Source organism: Pleurodeles waltl, chromosome 6 (assembly GCF_031143425.1).
Source record: "Pleurodeles waltl isolate 20211129_DDA chromosome 6, aPleWal1.hap1.20221129, whole genome shotgun sequence".
Lineage (NCBI taxonomy): Eukaryota > Metazoa > Chordata > Amphibia > Caudata > Salamandridae > Pleurodeles > Pleurodeles waltl.
The window spans coordinates 652584621-652605344 of NC_090445.1; the positions used below are offsets into that span (position 1 = coordinate 652584621).

The 20724-nt window shown below is 50.0% G+C and overlaps 1 protein-coding gene across 5 annotated transcripts in view; it reads right to left on the reverse strand.

The window, feature by feature from the left end:
• The window catches only part of PPFIA4 (PTPRF interacting protein alpha 4), a 3105259-nt gene that overhangs the window by 1302462 nt on the left and 1782073 nt on the right, over positions 1 to 20724 (reverse strand). For all 5 annotated transcript variants that reach the window (XM_069239004.1, XM_069239005.1, XM_069239003.1 and 2 more), the window contains one exon: positions 2936 to 3029. In XM_069239004.1, the coding sequence (XP_069095105.1) occupies positions 2936 to 3029 (94 nt within the window). The remainder of the gene's footprint in view (positions 1 to 2935; positions 3030 to 20724) is intronic.

The window sequence follows — 20724 nt, forward strand, 5'->3', positions numbered from 1 at the left end:
ACCAAGGGCAGTGTGCTGTGTATTTAAAATGTTGGACATGTACTTCTAGGTTTGACATGTCCAGGTAGTGAAAATCTACTAATTCCATTTGAATGGGGATTGCCTTATAACATCCTTTAAGTGTAATTTCCCATTGGGAGCAGATAGAATGTGGAGTTTGGTGTCTCTAGAATCACAATTTGAAAACACATCCTTTAGTAAAGTTGGTTTGTAAATTGCAGGTCTGAAAATTGCACTTTTAGAAAGTTGGCATTTTCTTACTTTAACCATCCTGTGCCCCTACCTGTCTCTGAATAAACATCTGGGGTAGACAACAGCTGGGCTGTGTCTATTATATCTGGACAGTCACACACAAAGGGAGCCTGGGCATGCCATTTGCATCCTGATGGCCCATCACCAGGCTGATGGGTTTTCCTGGGCAAGACTGGAGAATGGATCTGACCTCTACACTGAATAGGGCTGTGACTCACCTCAAACAAAGGGCTGCATACCCCCTTGTAGAGTATCTGGATCAAGGGAAGGAAGGAAAGGGACCCTGTATCTTCAAAGGCCTCTTTCAAGTCTCCTCCACTTCAAAGACACATTTGGGTGTAAGTTCTAGACCTCAAATCTCACAAAATCAGTTCACTTCTGGGTCCTGAGGAGACTCTGTCAAGGAGAGGAGCCGAGCTGCCGGTAAGGACTGCCACTTTGCTATTTGCTTTGCTGTGTTGGCCTGCTGCCTGCTGCTTGTTGTGCCATCAGGAGGGACTATCACTTTGCAAATTGCTCTGCTATGTTGACTTGCTGCCTATTACAGCAAGAAGGACTGTGCCTGCCCTACAACTTCTTGACCTAAAGTAACTTCAAGAGCTTGTTGGTTTGCCCCCGGCTCCTGGAAGTCTCAGGCCAATCAAAGACTTCCCCATACCAACACTGCAGTGGGTCTCCTTAGTATCTGACCAGATTGTGCCCTCCTCATTTGAGGGACTGAGTGCTTTGCTTACTTCGAAAACCAGTACTTCATCTGCAGGAAGCAAGCCCTTCACCCTGTGGAAATCATTGCATCACGGTATCAGGGATGCATCCCCTGGACAACAGCGACCATGCTGTGAGGACCCTGATACTGAGGGAAAGAAGCACTTGCCTAGGAGCTGCAAACCAGGGGACTTCGCTACACCCCTGAACTGGCATGTTACCAGGGTAATGCCTCATTCAGCGACAGTGTCATCGCCTCCTCAGCCACTCTTAGCACAAGCAGTATAGCTGTACTGAGGACACAGCTGCCTTGGGAGCTCCACCCTTGGAGATCAGCAACACCAGAGGCTCGCCCTTGCTACGGTGCCTTATATAAAGGTACTGTTGCCTGAGAACGGGCCTGAGTGGCCCATGCCAGTTGTATTGAACTTTCCACAAACCACTGCATTGAACTCATAGGATCCTGCTATAAAGCACTAATTGCATACCACACTATATTTGAAATTCTTACCAAGCCCCTAGCGGGTTCATAAAACAACTGATTACCAAGTGCACAGGCGCTCCCGAAAAATGAATTACCTGAGATTTTTGTCATTTTGGTCACGTTTTATACAGATAAATATTATCTATTTTTCTAAACTAGTGTGCAGTCTTTCAGTGGTGTCTTTCACTGTGTTGCTGTGCTTAAGTGTTTGAACAAATACTTTGCAAATTGCCTCCTAAGTTAAGCCTGACTGCATTGTGCTAAGCTACAAGAGAGTGAGCACAGAGTAATTTAGAGTGTGCATCTGACTTACCCTGGCTAGGATTGTGGTCCCTACTTAGACTGGGAGCATACTTATGCCACCCAGAGACCCAATTTCTAACAGTCAATGATACCCTTGAGCAGTTCACTGTCAATTGTTTTGATTTGAAATAGTTCTTATTGTAGTAAAACATATTTTATAAAGTAGCAAAATGAAGAGTTTCCAGAAACCCTCATGTTTCAACGCTGCCACAATACTCTGGTCTCTAGTCTTATGCAGGAGGTAAGTGATAAATTCTGCTCCACTGATGGAGTTTGCGGAGCTTCACCACAACGCATTACACATGTAACATAGAGTTACAGCCAAATTCTGCCAATCAATGCATGGCAGAGGTTTTTTTTGTGTGTAGCTTGCCAATTGTGGGTGAGGAAGAATTGGGATCCCCCAGTGCTTAATTTGTAGATAAATAGGTGCCGGTGCTCAAAGCGCGTCTCTTAAACATGAGGCTGCTGCAATGAAATGCGCGAACACAGAATACTGAGACAGCTTAATCCTGGACCCCTCTCGGGCCTCTTTAATCCATTTAAAACCACTCCCTGCCCCTTCAGCTCACACTTGCAGATTATTGCTTTCCCTCATTGTGACGCTGTTTCGATTTTCTCTTTCTCCATCTATCCCAAACGTGTCTTTTGCTCGCTGCAAATGCTTGAGGCAGAAGGCTAAGCCCCGGCCCTCAAAAATAAGTGCCGGTACTCAGCACCGGAAACAACAAGCACAAATTAAGCACTGGGATACCCTAGCAAGACTTTAGGGTGCTAGGAGGGCACCCAATGAGATTTTCTCAATGCTTACGGTCGCCGGCGGTCGCAACCGTTCGTCTTGGGAAAGCTGCCTCTCGAGTGGAAAATCCACTAGAACAGCACCAAAATCAACTCAAGTAAAAGCCCTCTGATGTGCTGTGTGGTGCAGATCGTGCAGATTTCTCAGCACAGAACAAGCTCCTCCCGCTAAAAGTGAAGAAGACTGGCGCAACGTGCTGATTTCTGCCCACTCGTGGAACTCTGCAGAATCTTGCAGAGTTTTTATGTAACTCTGCAGAAATCCGAGGAGTGAAACTCCGTCAGTTTCACCCACTCCTAGTCTCAACACGATAATTTAAGGAGCAACCATAGTATTTCTTGAAGAAGAAAAGGAGAAAATATACATTTTAATGGAATGTCAGATTTACTCACTTTTTTTTTAGCCGCCGGTCCTTCTCTGCCTGAGTGCCCAGTTTCCCAAGACCTACAGTTTCATGAACAGTGAATTCTGCGTCTGTGATAAAGGCTGGAAAAGAGTTAGATGTATTCAATGAAAATTAGGAAAATAGCAAAACATGTTTAACAAATTAGAGACATGCAACAAAGCAAAAAGATTTTTGGCATAGAAATGCTTGGGACCTGACTGCACTGAAGGCCAAAAATCAAGGCTATAAGCAGAACATTGACCTTTTTCATATTCCTATCTTCTGTAGTAAGTATTTTCTTGATAAAAATTCCTAAAGCAAATACAACCTTTCACAGTAGTTCCGAATAACAAAAATACTTAGTGGTTGCTTTGCTTCTAAGCATAAGGCAATTCCAGCTGTGTTTCGATCGGTACTGTACCTTTTTAATAGTAGATGGTGTTATATCCCTGCTCCTAACTGTTAGAGCCTGTAGGGCTTTTCCACTGTGACAGACTTATACGCCTGCTTGAATTTTCTACACCATATCATGCATAAAGAGAGTCTTAACTTTAGTGTGCATCGTGAAAAATAAACGCCTGAATAACATCCCTCTCTCTACTTGGTTTAAGACATTTTGAGTAAAGCTTGCAACATTATTGAGACTGTTTGGAAAAGCACCTAGGTTACTTCAGAAAATAAGAATAGTGGTTCTGATTAGCACACTATATTGCAAGCTTTTATTATCGGAAGTACACAAAATACACTCTTTTCCGTGTAAATTCATAATCCTCATTCGCAGAAACTAGTCATAGACTAGTCAAGTTCATATGAGACAAATGCATTAGCAAACACAGAATTATGCAACTAAAGTGAAATTTACACAATTGTAGGCATCGAGTGAAGTAATCAGTGATATTTTTCACGTTTGAATTTAATTTAACATAAAGGCAATACAGAGAAAAGACAAAGGGCCACAGGTACTTCCTTTAGTAATTCCAATTTCCTAATTGCGTTTCCACGCACATCGCAATTAGGAAATCGCATTTTCCAATGTACAAAACTCAACTGAGTTCCATTTGCAATTTCAGTGGGTCACAAGTATATCTAATTATCATGAGATAGGTTGCAATTTGCGACCCATTGGGGTTCACAAATAACACAGGGATGGTGGCCCGCTGTGTTTGCTTTTAACTAAAGCATTTTTTTTTAAAATGCAGTTCATTTCCCATAACGGAAAACAGGATGCGTTAAAAAAAGAAAAAAAATCAACATTTTTTAAGAATAGGCAGCGGTCTCTTGGGGACCCCTTCCCATTTGTGAATGAGTTATCAACAAATTGAATTTGATGGTAAAAAGAAAATGTTTTGCGTCCACATTTCAGTCACAAAACATTCATACATACCACTGAGAGCTGCTATTAGGAAGGTATGCTCATTTTGCAATTCAGTAATACTTTGCCGAACCATCCAAAAATATTTTTTTCTGGTGGCCAACAGTCCAATTCTGCAAATCAGACTGTTTGCATCCAGAAAAAAGCTTTGTACATCTGGCCCAAAGCTGTTTGCTTCTTGGACATCTTTTAAACATTCAGACACAGTTCTGAAAAGCCTTAATGTTCCTCATGTCATTGAAAAGCACAAGTCCAACAGTGATAAATGCATTTAATGAACCAAAGGATTCAGAAACAGTACTGCAACTCTCACGTTAATGCTGTAGGGGATTTATCAGTTCGTATGAGTGCATGGTTAAGGGATTCCGAAATGCTGACTACATCTGTGCAGAATTGCTAATCCCACAAGACAGTGGCTTTAAAACTTTTAATGCCTCCCCTTGCGTAAATTAATTTTTTTATGGCTCACATATTATGGGGGTCATTACAACATTGGCGGTAAAAGGCGCTTACCGCCATGCAGAAGACCACCAATACACTGCGGCGGCGGCGGTATTCCGCCACAGCTATTATGACACACATCTTGGAATCCGCCGAAATTCAGACACCCACACAACACCGCCACACCAAAGGTCAGTGATAAACTGGCGGAAACAAATCCTCCACCTCCACGCCAACAGAAACACACCCATGCTATTACGACCCACGAATCCACGCGGCGGTCTTTCAACCGCGGTATTCCATTGGCGGTACACACCGCGCGCTCAAAATACACACACATCTCCAAAACACCGCCACATTGGACAATTACAAATACACACACCTGATACACATACAAACACCACTTCCACACAATCAATACTACATAAAACACACACCCACATCACCCACAAACCCCTCCGACCAAAAAATCACGAACGAAGGCCAGAGAGAGAGCACAGAATAGACAACCCCATCACACAGATGCACACAACACCATCACCCACACAACATCCACGCACAAAACACCACACACCACTACACTCATCACACTCATCACCACATACACCACCCCACACATCACCCACACCACCCCATGTCTCGCCAAAGACACCCCCGCTTCTCCGAGGAGGAGCTGAGGGTCATGGTGGAGGAAATCGTCCAGGTAGAGCCACAGCTATTTGGCTCACAGGTACAGCACACATCAATAGCCAGGAAGATGGAGTTATGGCGCAGAATAGTGGACAGGGTGAACGCCGTGGGACAGCACCCAAGAAATAGGGAGGACATCAGGAAGAGGTGGAACGACCTACGGGGGAAGGGGCGTTCAACGGTCTCCAGGCACAACATCGCGGTACAGCGGACTGGCGGCGGACCCCCACCTCCTCCCCCACAACTAACAACATGGGAGGAGCAAGTCTTGACCATCTTGCATCCTGAGGGCCTCGGAGGAGTCGGTGGAGGATGGGACACTGGTAAGTCAAATCTTATCCCCCACCCTACCTGCATGCTATCACACACCCCCACCCTCACACCCTCCCCTACCACTCCAAATCCTCACTAATCTACCACAAACCACCCATCCTAACACCAAGCCCTGCATGACACAACTAAGCATGGACACCCCTCACTAAAGCATGCCCACTGCACATACCCAGAACCCCCCCCCCCAACCATCATCACACAAACCCACACACAGGAATGCTTGCACCGGGGTACACAAACACCCACCCATTGCACACCATTACACACACACATGCAATAATCATGCTCTTATGCCCCTGCAGGAACCCGAAGGACCGGCACCACACCAGAGGGTCCAGACAACATCACTCCACCCCCAGAAGAGGCCCACAGTGACGAGATCAGCTCTGCCCTAATGGATCCTGATGACCAGCCCGGATCAATGTGAGCCTCGGGACAGTTGGTTCCCCTTGCACAGGCACAGCCCAACACCGACCTTCCACCCTCTGGTAACACCAGCACAGCACCCACCCAGCGGGCCCAAACCTCCCTACCCAGGACAGGTCAATCAGCGGTGTGTCCACCACTACAGGGAACCCAGGATAACCCGCCACCCCAAAAACAACAGGGACCTGGGGGCAGTGGTAGTGGGCACACGGTCCAGGGGACGGAGGCACAGGAACACAGGGGAACTGGGAGGGCTGCTGTGCGACAGGGGGCGGACAGGCCAAGGGAACCCACTCTCCACGAGGCCCTATCCTCCATCATGGGAGCATACCACCACTCCCAGGAGACCATGGCGACGGTCCTGGACAAGTTGCAGGAGACCCTGCGCCTGCAGGACGAACTGTATTTGAGGTTCAGGGAGGAGCTCAGGACCATCAGCTCCGCCCTGGGCACCATCGTAGGGGTGCTGAAGGACATACAGCAGACCTTGAGGGACACCGTGACACTCCAAGGGGCCCCTGACACTAGCCAGGACGATGAAATGCCCACCACCTCCGCCGGCGCTAGTGGACAGGACACCCCGCCACAGGACCACCACACCAGCACCCCACCCCCTGCAGACGGACAACCACCACGCAAGCGGTCCCTGAGATCCAGGAACAGGACAGAGCAAGATGGCAAGACTCCTGCCAGGAAATGAGACCACCCTGATTGTCCTCCCACTGTCCCACTTTGTTACCCTGTCCATACTTAAACTGCACCAGCTCCACTTCCTATGCCCAGATGGGCAGTGCACCTGTGAGACTAATAGACTGGACTCTGCCATGGACATTCCTACGCCATCAGCCATACTCATTTTACAAACCCCTCACATTTCAGAGCACTTCAATAAACACCCTTGAAACACAAAACAATCTGGAATCAGTCTGTGATTTAGTAAATATGTATTATCAATGACAGTGTCACAATGGGTTTACCATTGTAAGGCTAACATACCTATGTCACACATCACAAGCCCTTGAAGGATGCAAGCAGTTGACACGTAGGTAACCACACCTGTGAAACCGTAATGGTAGGGTACAACTCAGTTTCCAAATAGTGATTTAAATCGAGAAACAGGATAGAGGAAGACGTGTGAAAGTTAATGTAATGCTAAAAATGAAAATGTTCTCACCTGTGTCTCACTGGAAATATTGCTGTATGACTGACTCCCTGTTGTCGTTGTCTTCTTCCTCAGCTTCATCCTCATCACTGTCCACAGGCTCCACAGACTCCACAGCTGCTACAACACAGTCATCTGGATCATCCTCCTGCAGAAAAGGCACCTGGAGTCGCAAAGCCAAATTATGGAGCATGGAGCAGGCAACGATGATGTCGCACACCTTCTTCGGTGAGTAGAATAGGGATCCACCTGTCATATGGAGGCACCTGAACCTGGCCTTCAGGAGGCCGAAGGTGTGTTCGATCACCCTCCTAGCCCACCCATGGGCCTCACTGTACCGTTCCTCTGCCCTGGTCCTGGGATTCCTTACAGGGGTCAATAGCCAGGAAAGGTTGGGGTAACCAGAGTCCCCCAATAGCCATACACGGTGCCTGTGGAGTTGACCCATCATATCAGGGATGCTGATATTCCGCAGGATGTAGGTGTCATGCACTGAGCCAGGGAACATAGCATTTACCTGCGAGATGTACTGGTCTGCCAAACAGACCATCTGGACATTCATTGAATGATAACTCTTCCTATTCCTGTACACCTGTTCACTCCTGTGGGGGGGGACCAGAGCTACATGGGTCCCATCAATGGCACCTATGACGTTGGGGATATGTCCAAGGGCATAGAAGTCTCCTTTCACTGTAGGCAAATCCTCCACCTGAGGGAAAATGATGTATCTCCTTACGTGTTTCAGCAGGGCAGACAACACGTTTGAAAACATAGGCTGGGACATCCCTGATGCCATGGCCGCAGTTGTCTGAAAAGACCCACTTGCAAGGAAATGGAGCACTGACAGCACCTGCACGTCAGGGGGTATTCCAGTCGGATGGCGGATTGGTGACATCAGGTCTGGCTCCAACTGGGTACATAGTTCCTGGATTGTGGCATGGTCAAACCGGTAGGTGCCGATGACATGTCTCTCTTCCATTGTCAACAGGTCCACCAGCGGTCGGTACACCGGAGGATTCCGCCATCTTCTCATATGTCCCAGCTGACGGTGCCTACGAAGGACAACAGCGAAGAACAAGTCATTATTCCTCCAGGTATGTACTCACAGTTACACACAAGACTACACCACTCACAAAACCCTTCCTGTATGTGTGTTGAGTGTAGGCCTAGCTACGTGTGACGCAGTAGTAAATAAAGCCATGTGGGCCCCTGAAATGGCGGCTGCCTGACCTCTAAACTGGGACGATGGGATTGTGGGGTAACTGCGCTGGCGTTGCACACCGTCGCGGTAGGCGGTCGTAGACCGCGGCGCAATGCTGCATTGGTTAACATTGGACCCTATGGGTCCCAGGAGCCAATGAACAGGTGTGCCGGCGGTGATGATGCGCACCGCCGCGGACGTGACCGCCATTTTCTATCTGTTCAATCACTAGATACCTGACCTTCGACAGGAGGGGACCTACACTGCAAGTGCTGCTGTGACCTTGGTCTGGAAGCGACGATGGCTGTTGCGTCTGGGGAAAGGGCCCCTGCCTTCACTGCACAGGAGTTGGAGAAACTGGTAGAGGGGGTCCTCCCCCAGTACACGCTACTCTACCGTCCTCCAGAACAACAGGTTAGAACACAGGGAGCACGTTGTATGGGCTAGGCCTGGGTGGAGAGGGCTGGTTGGAAGAGGGAAGGGGGCAAAGTTCATGGAACATCAATGCATGGGAATGAATGGGCCACATGGCCAGAGTAGGTACGGGGCCACTCACAACAACGGTGCAGTTGGTAATGACTGTTCCTCTTCCCTTGTGCATGTCATGTAGGTCAGCGCCCACCAGAAGAGGGACATATGGCGTGCCATCGCCAAGGAGGTCCGGACCCTGGGGGCCCACCAGAGACGGGGCCCCCACTGCCGTAAGAGATGGGAGGACATTCGCCGCTGCAGCAAGAAGATGGCGGAGGCTCAGCTGGGGTTGGCCTCCCAACGTTGGAGGGGTGCCCGTCGCACCATTACCCCCCTGATGTTCCGGATCCTGGCGGTGGCCTACCCGGAGTTGGATGGGCGCTTGAGGGCATCGCAGCAGACACAAGGGGGTGAGTACAACCTCATTCTGCTGACTTTGCGTGCAGTGGAGGGGTCTGGGTGGGGGAGGTGGGCTGTGGGTGTCCCTAGGCCAGGGCGAGTTAGGTAGGCAAGGCCCCTCCGTAATGTAGGCCATGTGGCACTCTACCCCACCTCAGCAGAGTGCCAAGTCGAAGTACAGTTGTCCCTGTGGCATACATGTGCGCAGATGTCCACCACTGCCATGTAGGCCATATCCCAGAAATTGCATGTGCAGAGGGCAGGAGCACGGCGTAATGCAGGGGGCTGCTGCGTCTGTCTTGTCTGCCAATGGTAGCGGTAATCCATGCACTAATACTCTCTTTCTTCTGTCTCCCCCCCTTTTTATGCTCTCCCTGTCCTTTTGTACATCAGCATCAACAGGCGGACGTACTGTGGCACCGGAGCACGAGGGAGCTGCATCCCACATGGCCATGGAGGGCCACACCACGGACTCTGAATGCACCAGTGGGACGGAGGGCGAGGGGAGCTTCACGTCGGCCAAAGGATCACCAAGCAGTGACACGGACTCGTTCGCCGATGGGGGCTCCCTTGTGCTGGCGGCACCATCTGTGCCACCCACCTCTACAGGTACAGCCGCCACCTCCCCTACCAGCCCCGCCCTCCCAGCAGCCCCTCAGCGTTCGCCCCGTGCCCGCTCACCCAGGAGGGTGGGCATCACCTTCGCCCCAGGCACCTCAGGCCCTGCCCCAGTCACCCCTGCTGCCCTCAGTGAGGAGGCCATTGACCTCCTCAGGTCACTCACTGTTGGGCAGTCTACAATTGTGAATGCCATCCAGGGTGTAGAACGAGAGTTGCAACACGGTAATGCATTCCTGGAGGGCATTCATTCTGGTCAGGCTGTCCTTCAGCGAACCCTGCAATCTCTGGCCTCAGCACTGATGGCAGCCATTGCCCCTGTGTCTAGCCTCCCCCCTCCAACTTCCTCCACCCAGACCCGATCTCATGTACCCCAGCCCATCCCAAGCACACCTACAGACCAGCATGCACACAAGTCAACACACACAAGTAGCTCAAGCAAACATAGGCACCACACACACCACAGGCACTCACCCAAGCCTCACCCACGTACAGACACAGCAACATATACTGCCTCCACTGAGTCCCCCTCCTCCTCTTCTCCCTCCTCCCTCCCAGTCTCGGCTACACACACACTTGCATGCACCACATCTACAGGCACCATGAATCGCACAAGGACACCCAGCACCACAAGCTGCTCACCTGCACTCACCACCTCCACTGCCATTTACACATCCCCTGTGTCCTCTCCCAGTGTGTCTGTGACGCCCCCTCCCAAAGTACACAAACGCTGGCAATCACTCACCCAACATCCATCCACCTCACAACAGCCTCCAGTACCTGCACCTGCACCCAAAACACCTAAAGTGACACCTCCGACAACCACCTCCTCTTCCTCCACTCCCAGACCCCCTCCAGCTACCCAGCCCAGTGTTCGTAAGAAACTGTCCCTCTGTAAAGTTGACCTTTTTGCCCCCACTCCACCCCCTCCAATTCATCAGTCCCGTTGTAGCGCCTCAGACAAAAAGCCTCCAATACCAGTGGTGCCTGTTCAAGGTTTGTGGAGTGCACCGGCCACCAGTGCAGGCAGTAGGACCCGGAGCCAAGGCACTGGCAGCCCACCCCCTGTAAAGGCTCTGAAATTGGAGAGTGGACGACGGGACCGTGTTAAGACTCCTGGTGGGAAAACAACTGACATGGGTTCCAAGGGGATTGGAGAGTCAGCTGTGACTCCACCAAAGGTGGGGAAGGGCCTGAGGAAGTCTGCCCAGCCTGTTGTGAGTGTCACGGCGGAGAAGTGCGCCATCATTTCCGGCGGTCGACACACAACCACCAGCACCATCGTCACTGGTCCAGAGACCACCGCCAGAGTCACAGCCCAGGAGGGCACAAGTATTGTCACTGGTCCGGAGACCACCGCCAGAGTCAGAGCCCAGGAGGGCACAAGTATCGTCACTGGTCAGGAGAACACCGCCAGAGTCAGAGCCCAGGAGAGCCCAAGTATCGTCACTGGTCAGGAGACCACCGCCAGAGTCACAGCCCAGGAGGGCACAAGTATCGTCACTGGTCCCGAGACCACCGCCAGAGTCACAGCCCAGGAGGGCACAAGTATCGTCACTGGTCCGGAGACCACTGCCAGAGTCACAGCCCAGGAGGGCCCAAGTATTGTCAGTGGTCCAGAGACCACCGCCGGAGTCACAGCCCAGGAGGGCACAAGTATCGTCACTGGTCCAGAGACTACTGCCGGAGTCACAGCCCAGGAGGGCCCAAGTATCGTCACTGGTCAGGAGACCACCGCCAGAGTCACAGCCCAGGAGGGCCCAAGTATCGTCACTGGTCCATAGACCACCGCCGGAGTCACAGCCCAGAAGGGTCTAAGTATTGTCACTGGTCAGGAGACCACTGCCAGAGTCACAGCCCAGGAGGGCACAAGTATCGTCACTGGTCCAGAGACCACCGCCGGAGTCAGTGCCCTGGAGGGCCCCGGCTGCCACAGCCCCGCTGGGCAATGATGGAACGTCATTCCACACACCAATGCCCAGTGTAGAGAACGTCATGCCACACACCAATGACCGTATCAGAACCGCCATGTCAAAGCACCGCTGAACAGGGCAAAGACCGCCATGGCAAAGCACCGCTGAACAGGGCAAAGACCGCCATGGCAAAGCACCGCTGAACAGGGCAAAGACCGCCATGTCAAAGCAGCGCTGAACAGGTCAAAGACCCCATGGCAAAGCACCGCTGAACAGGGCAAAGACCACCATTGCAAAGCACCGCTGAACAGGGCAAAGACCGCCATTGCAAAGCACCGCTGAACAGGGCAAAGACCGCCATGGCAAAGCACCGCTGAACAGGGCAAAGACCGCCATGGCAAAGCACCGCTGAACAGGGCAAAGACCGCCATCGCAAAGCACCGCTGAACAGGGCTAAGACCGCCATGGCAAAGCACCGCTGAACAGGGCAAAGACTGCCATGGCAAAGCACCGCTGAACAGGGCAAGCACCAGGTAGGAATGAATGGCCCGCCACATCAGGCATCCTTATCCTATGTTCAGCTGGGACAGTGACAGGACAGGAACTTTCACGGGGAGACTCATCCAGTCTGGGCACCAGTCCCCCCCAGTACCAGTAGAGACCTGCATCTACTTGAGAGACTGTGGCTTTGCACTCCCCAGGATTGAACAGTGGGCAAGCCACCCACTGTAGAGACTTGAGAGACTGTGGTTTTGCACTCCCCAGGATACATCAATGGGCATGGAGCCCCGTCGTGGATCTGGCTTTGCAGTCATCCGGCTGAGGTGCACCCCCTTCTTTTCCCCCTGAGGTGCCTGTAGTATTTCTATCTGATGCCCCGGCAGTGTTCTCTCCGATTGTGGTCAGGTATCCTTTGTGGGCCTCGCCCATGCATTTTTGGACTGTTGGTGCACGGACATTGTTATTTAGATATCTGAACTACTTCTCATATTGTATATAATTATGACTGATTTTCAAATATGTATCTGTATATTTTTTTATGACATGTATATTGCCACATTACACTGTTTGACCGAATTTCGCATTGTCTTTTCATTCTTCCGGGGGGATTGTGGGTTGTTACTGTGATTTTTGTGAATGCATTGGTGTGTATGTTGTAATATGCGAGGGTGGGTGTGTTTGGTGGGAGTCCCCCTAACTTTTGCCTCCCCCTCCCCGTGTCGTAGGTGCAGTACTCACCGTTGTCTTTGGCGCCTATGTAGCTGTTGGTCGTAGAGGAGCAGAAACACAAGGGCAGGGAGTATTTGGAGTTCCGGCTCCATGGAGTCGTCGTTCCTCGTGGGATGTGTTCAGGTGAGCGTTTTCCCATAGCAAAAGCTGTTTCCGCCGTGTTTTTATCCACGGAGATTCCGCCCCGGAAAAGGTGGCGAATTGGCGGGTTGTAATACTGTGGGCAGTACATTGTCTTCCGCCTGTCTGTTGGCGGTGACCGCCGCGCTGCTTGTTTGCACCGCCGTGGCGGGCGGTGTGTTAAAGTGGCTGTCTTTGTTGGCGTTTTCCGCCAGGGTCATAATTCCCTTTTTTTGTCCGCCGGCCTGTTTGCGGTATTTCTGCAGCTTTAACAGCGTCCGCCAAGGTTGTAATGACCCCCTATGTGTATTTCTAATGTGCGCACATCACCCAGGAGGGTATCATGTCACATGGAGAAGGGAGTGGTGTGCTGACTGGGGCGTATTTAAGGAGCCAGATTTTAAATTATTTTTGGAACTCTAGGACTGAGCTTGCAGCTCCAATGAGCACTCGTGCCCCCACCATGCACAGTTCTCTCATCAATAATTTCACTGCAAATGTTGCAGTGATATTATCAATGATGCTATAGATGTCAAGAGTGATATAATATGTGGGGTAATTAGTGCATGGCAAGGGTGCAAGTTATAGCTACCTTAGCACATAAGTTATAGGTACTTGAGATAATTATAACTATAACCACTGAATTTCTATGGTTTGGTGTGTGTAAAATCTGAGCCTAACTATAACGCCCTTTAACCTTTCTTTTTCCAGTTAATTTCTATGTTTTTAAAGCTATTTCCCAACTATAAAGTCCCTGTAATCTGGGTCTGTGAGAGGTTGTGGGAGTGTTTGTGTAGGTGTGTGAGTGGCTATATGGGTGTGTGAGTGGTTGTGTGGGTGTGTAAGTGGGTGTGTGAGTTGGTGTGTAAGTGGCTGAATGGGTGTGTGAATGGTTGTGTGGGTGTCTAAGTCATTGTGTGGGTATGTGAGTGCTGTGTGGGTGTGTGAGTAGTTTTGTGGGTCTGCGAGTGGTTATGCGAGTAGCTGTATGGGTGTGTGAGTGACTGTGTGGGTATGTAAGTGGGTGTATGAGTGCATGTGTGAGTGTGTGAGTAGGTGTATGAGTCTGTGAGTGGGTGTATGTAATTATTTTATTTTATTTTGGGTCCAGATCCTCGCATGCTCAAATAAAAAAACATTTTTGGACAATTTCCAACCCATGATAGGTCCTTCACAGATGCCTCCATGAGTCCCACACGGTCAGGCTACCTCTACCCTGACCCCTTCTATCACTCTTAAATTTTATTTTCCCCACTGGGAACTGAGTTTTAAGAAACACAATAGTGGCAACAACTTTCCTCTCAGATTGCGGCCAGCCAATCACAACATTGCTGTTGGTGCATGGGTCTGCGAATCTGCGAATCCCCCCGGATTTGCAGAGAATCCACGGTGGAAGCGCATAACTACAAAACTACTGAAAAGATTTACAGCATATTTCAAAAAGAGCTCTTTCTGGGCCAAGATATAGCTTTCTGTTAAATTTGGTGCAATTCCATTTAGTGGTTTGGGCTGTATTTGTGTCTAAAAACTCTAAAGGAAATTGCATGGAGAAAAAACCTCTTTTTCTCAGCACCCACTTGACTAATCACCCTAAAACTTTCCCGACAGCAGCTAAAGTGACTGGCACACTTGTTTGGAAGATTTGTTGAACGGCACCAAAGTTATTAGTCAAACAAAAAATGGTTTTCCTATGGAAGCTAGGTCCTGACTATAACTACTTACAGGTGACAGCCAGTAGGTAACATATCTGTAAATATCCACTGGTAAAAAACAAAGATTAATGGGACGTTATAGGTGGGTAAAAATGTGAGTTATGACATACTGTTTTAAACAAAACTACGAAAATTCACCAGTTATAGTTATGTAAATAACTATAACTTGAGCACCTTAACCTCCTATCACACATCGACGCCAAGACAACCATAAGAGGTACCCTCGCATACAGACCACCAGGACCCATGTCAGCTTTCTGCGACGCCATCAGCAACATCATTGTCGTCCTCACCATCGACTATATACACTACATGCTGCTCGACGACTCGAAATTCCACATTGAGTATACCAAAGACGCCAACTCCACATCCCTATTGGAGAACCTCAACAACATCTGACTCACCCAACTAGTCTCCAAACCCACCCACAGAGCCGGAGACTCCTTCAACACCATCTTCTCCTCCAGCGACAGAATCAAATTCACCCACAACACTGAACTCACTACACAATCATACACTTCACCATCTCCAAGACCCAGCACAACATCAACAAAAACCAAAGCGCCAACCACTGGAGCTGGGGAAAAGTAACTGAGAGCCAATACACGCAGGTTCTCAGCACCACACCACCTGACACATCAACCAACCTCAACCAGGTTATCCACAACTTCTCAGCCTGGATCAGCAAATGCGCCAACAAAGTCGCCGGTCTGAAATCGGCCAAAGCGAGCAGAACATCAAGACAAGCCAGCTGGTACACCCCTGAGTTCACAACCACCAAGCTTAATTGTCTTCTACTCGAGAAGTGATGGCACATCTTAAAGGACCCTTCCGACAGAGCCGCGCACAAAACAGCACTCTACCACCGGTGCCTCAAAGAGGCCAAAAGAACAGCCATCACAGACCACATCGATGTCGCAGTCAACCACTCCAAGGTACTCCTCAAGATTATCAAGGAATTCTCCAACCCCACTGCCAAAGAACACACAGCACGCCCCTTCCAACACCTCTTCGACTCACTATCCGACTACTTCCACAGCAAAATTGGCAACTTCTACAACAACTTTAAGCATCAACCCACTTTGTTCAGCCTCGACAACCTCATCCAACCAGCGAACCCCAGCCCAGCTATACCTACCTGGTCCCCACTCAACATCCAGACCACCCCTATCATCATATCCTCCATCCACTTGGGTGCATGTACCAACCAGTGCCCTGACCATCTCTTCAACCTTGGATCCAACATAATCAGCACTAAAGTCATCAACCTCCTCAATGCTTCCATCTCCACAGCATCCTTCCCAGATGGATCGAAGCCCTCATATTCCTTCGAAAGAAACCCTACGCTGACCCCAGCAACCCCAAGAACTACCAGCCAATCTCCCTGCTCGCATACCTAGCCAAAGTACTCGAGAAGGATACCAATTGACATCTCACTGACTACCTAGAATGAATATATTATTATATAGAAAGGTACACTGTTTCAAAAGGACAATTAATAGATGCAGGGACAAAGAATGTCTATAGTATCAGGAGAGCCCTCAAGCACCCTGTGGTTGACAAGTATCATCACTGGGCTATCTCCTCGTCAGATCGGTGCTGTAATGTCTGGCGGCCCACCCCGACAATGGGGGTGGTGCTAAACCGGGGGCAATTTTCCAGGGAAGGTCTGAAATGAAATGCTAACTGAATGAAAGACAGGGAGTAAGTGTGTAGGAGAGAGTGAAAGAATAAAATTAGCTCTGTGCCTCTAAAATCACTTTAATGAATCAGGGAAAAGGCGCAGGCCAAGATTAAAAATAGTCCAGAGTGCTAGTGGGGATAATGTCCCACTGAACTCTAGAGGGAAGAAAAGGTAGTGTGCCTCATCCTGCTAATTTGTGGTCAACATGTTTCGCGTCTTCTATGGGTCTATAAATGATCCCGCGACGCTTCGTCAGGACCCGGAAAACTACTTCTCCTATTCAAATAAAAAAATACTAAGGTGTCACTTACAAACTGCAGACGAATTATCTATGTCAGTTGGTCAATCAGTCTCCCATCCCACATTCGAGATCTGGCATCCAAGGACCGACTAGCCACAATCGAGGAGGTAATGTTGTAATCCTCCTCGATGTAACCATAAACCTGCCCGTGTTCTGCGCGCCTGTGTAACTAGAATGAAACCACTTACTCTACGCATCACAATCAGGTTTCTGGGCTAACCATAGCACGGAGACCACACTCATCACCGCAACAGATGACATCAAAACCCTTCTCAACCGAGGAGAAACAGTGGCTCTGATTCTCCTCCACCTGTCTGCAGTATTCAACACCGTCACCCACCACATCCTCATTGACAGACTCCACAACATCGGCATTCAACAACACGCCCTCAAGTGGATCACCTTATTCCTCTAAGGATGCACCAAGAGCATCCACCTACCTCCTTTCACCTCCGCTCCCAAGAACATCATATGCAGTGTGCCCCAAGGATCATCGCTCAGCCCCATGCTGTTCAACATCTACATGACCCCCCTCACAGACATCATCAGATCCCACAGACTCAACATCATCTCCTACACAAACAACACTCAGCTCGTCCTCTCTCCCACCAAAGACCTCTTTAACACCAAATCCAACTTTCATAACGCCATGACTGATGTAGCCGACTGGATGAGAGACAGATGCCTCAAATTGAACTCCGACAAAAGCGAGGTACTGCTCTTTGGAAAGAACACCTCCACTTGGGAAGACAGCTGGCGGCCGGAAGAACTTGGACCCACTCCCACACCAGCTGACCACACTCTCAACATCAGCATAATCTTGGACAGCCAACTGACCATGAAACAATAGCTCAATGCAATCGCCTCCTCTTGTTTCCACACTCTCTGCATGCTCCACAAGATCTTCTGATCGATCCCAGTAAACACCAGAAAGATTGTCGCACAAGCCCTTGCCACCAGCCGCCTCGACTACGGCAACTCGCTATACACGGGTATCTCCTCCCAGCTCCTCAAAAGACTCCAGACAATGCAGAACGTGGCAGCCAGACTCATATTGGACCTCCCCAAGCATTCCCACATCACTCTTCACCTCAGGAAACTCCACTGGCTCCATGTCCAGAAAACATTCCAGTTCTAGATGCTCACACACGCCTGCAAAGCTCTCCACAAAATTGGACCATCCTACATCAACCACCAGATGAACTTCCATCTTCCCTTGAGATACCTGTGGTCCACTTCACTCGCCCTCGCACATGTCCCCAGCATCCATTGCACCCGCAGCAGGGGACGCGCATTCTCCTACATCGCTGCTAATGCCTGGAAAGACGACCCCCTCCACTTCCAAACAGCACCCTCCGTGGCGGACTTCAGAGAGCAACTCAAGACCTGGCTTTTTGTGGCAGACACAGCCACCCCAGTGCCCAAACACCCCTAGGGGTGATAGTGTTGCTCTTTATAAAAGATTAATTGATTGATTGACTAACTGTAACTCCCACCCTCTCATGCACAGTGTTGTCAATGATGTCACAAGTGATGTAATATGGGAGCTAATTAGTAGTGCATGGCCAGGAAGTCAGTTATTGTTACTTTAGAGCACAGGTGTTTGTTACTTGAGATAACTATAACTGGTGACTTTCAGTGGTTTTGTTAGTTCAAAAGGGTATGTTTTAATGGACATGTTCTCCTAACCATAATGTCCCTTTAACCTTTTATTTTTTCAGTGAATTTCTTAAGTTTAAAAAAATGTAAAGTAACATAAAGTTTCAATTCCAAACTATAACATCACTTTAACCTTTGTTTTTTAGTGAAATTCTATGGGGGTCATTACAACATTGGCGGTAAAAGCCGCTTACCGCCGTGCAGAAGACCGCCAATACACCGCCGCGGAAGTCCGCCACAGCTATTATGACCCACATTTCGGAACCCGCCGAAATTCAGTCACCCACACAAGTCCGCCACACCAAAGGTCAGTGGTAAAATGGCTAAAACAAAACCTCCACCTCCACACCAACAGAAACACGCCCATGCTATTATGACCCACGAATCCACGCGGCGGTCTTTCAACCGCGGTATTCCATTGGCGGTACACCCTGCCGCAAAATACACACACCTCTCCAAAACACCGCCACATTGGACAATTCCAAATACACACACATGATACACATACAAACACCACTCCCACACACCCAATTCAATATAAAACACACACCCACATCACCCACAAACCCCTACGACCAAAAATTGCGACAGAAGGCCAGAGAGACAGCACTGATTAGACAATCCCACCACACAGAGGCACACAACACCATCACCCACACAACATCCACGCACAAAACACCACACACCACTACACATCACTACACTCATCACCACATACACCACCTCACACATCACACACACCACCCCATGGCACGCCAAAGACACCCCCGGTTTTCCGAAGAGGAGCTCAGGGTCATGGTGGAGGAAATCAGCTATTTGGCTCACAGGTGCAGCAAACATCCATAGCCAGGAAGATGGAGCTATGGCGCAGAATCGTGGACAGGGTCAATGCTGTGGGACAACACCCAAGAAATCGGGAGGACATCAGGAAGAGGTGGAACGACCTACGGGGGAAGGTGCGTTCGGCGGTCTCCAGGCACAACATCGCGGTACAGCGGACTGGCGGCGGAACCCCACCTCCTCCCCCACAACTAACAACATGGGAGGAACAAGTCTTGACCATCATGCATCCAGAGGGCCTCGGAGGAGTCGGTGGAGGAATGGATACTGGTAAGTCAAATCTTAACTATCATATCCCCCACCCTACCTGCATGCTATCACACACCCCCACCCTCACACCCTCCCCTATCACTCCAACTCCTCACTAATGTACTAATAACACAAACCACACATCCCAACACCAAGCCCTGCATGACACAACTAAGCATGGTCACCTCTCACCAAAGCATGCTCACTGCACATACCCAGAACAACCCCCTAACCATCATCACACAAGCCCCCACACAGGAATGCTAGCACCCACCCATTGCACACCATCACACACAGATGCAATAATCATGCTCTTATGCCCCTGCAGGATCACGAAGGACTGTCACCACACCGGAGGGTCCAGACATCTCCACTCCACCCACCGAAGAGACCCACAGTGACGATAGCAGCTCTGCCCTTCTGGAGCCTGATGACCAGCCCGGACCATCGTGGGCCTCGGGACAGTCGGTTCCCCTTGCACAGGCACAGACCAACACTGACCTTCCACCCTCTGGTAACACCAGCACAGCACCCACCCAGCGGGCCCAAAACTCCGTACCAGGACAGGTCAATCAGCTGTGTGTCCACCACTACAGGGAACCTAGGATAACCCACCACCCCAACAACAACAGGGACCTGGGGGCAGTGGTAGTGGGCACACAGTCCAGGGGACGGAGGCACAGGAACACAGGGGAACTGGGAGGGCTGCTGTGCGACAGGGGACGGACAGGCCAAGGCAACCCACTCTCCACGAGGCCCTATCCTCCATCATGGGAGCATACCACCACTCCCAGGAGACGATGGCGACGGTCCTGGTCAAGTTTCAGGAGACCCAGCGCCTGCAGGAGGAACAGTATTTGGGCTTCAGGGAGGAGCTCAGGACCATCAGCTCCGCCTTGGGCACCATCGTATGGGTGCTGAAGGACATACAGCAGACCTTGAGGGACACAATGGCACTCCAAGGGGCCCCTGACA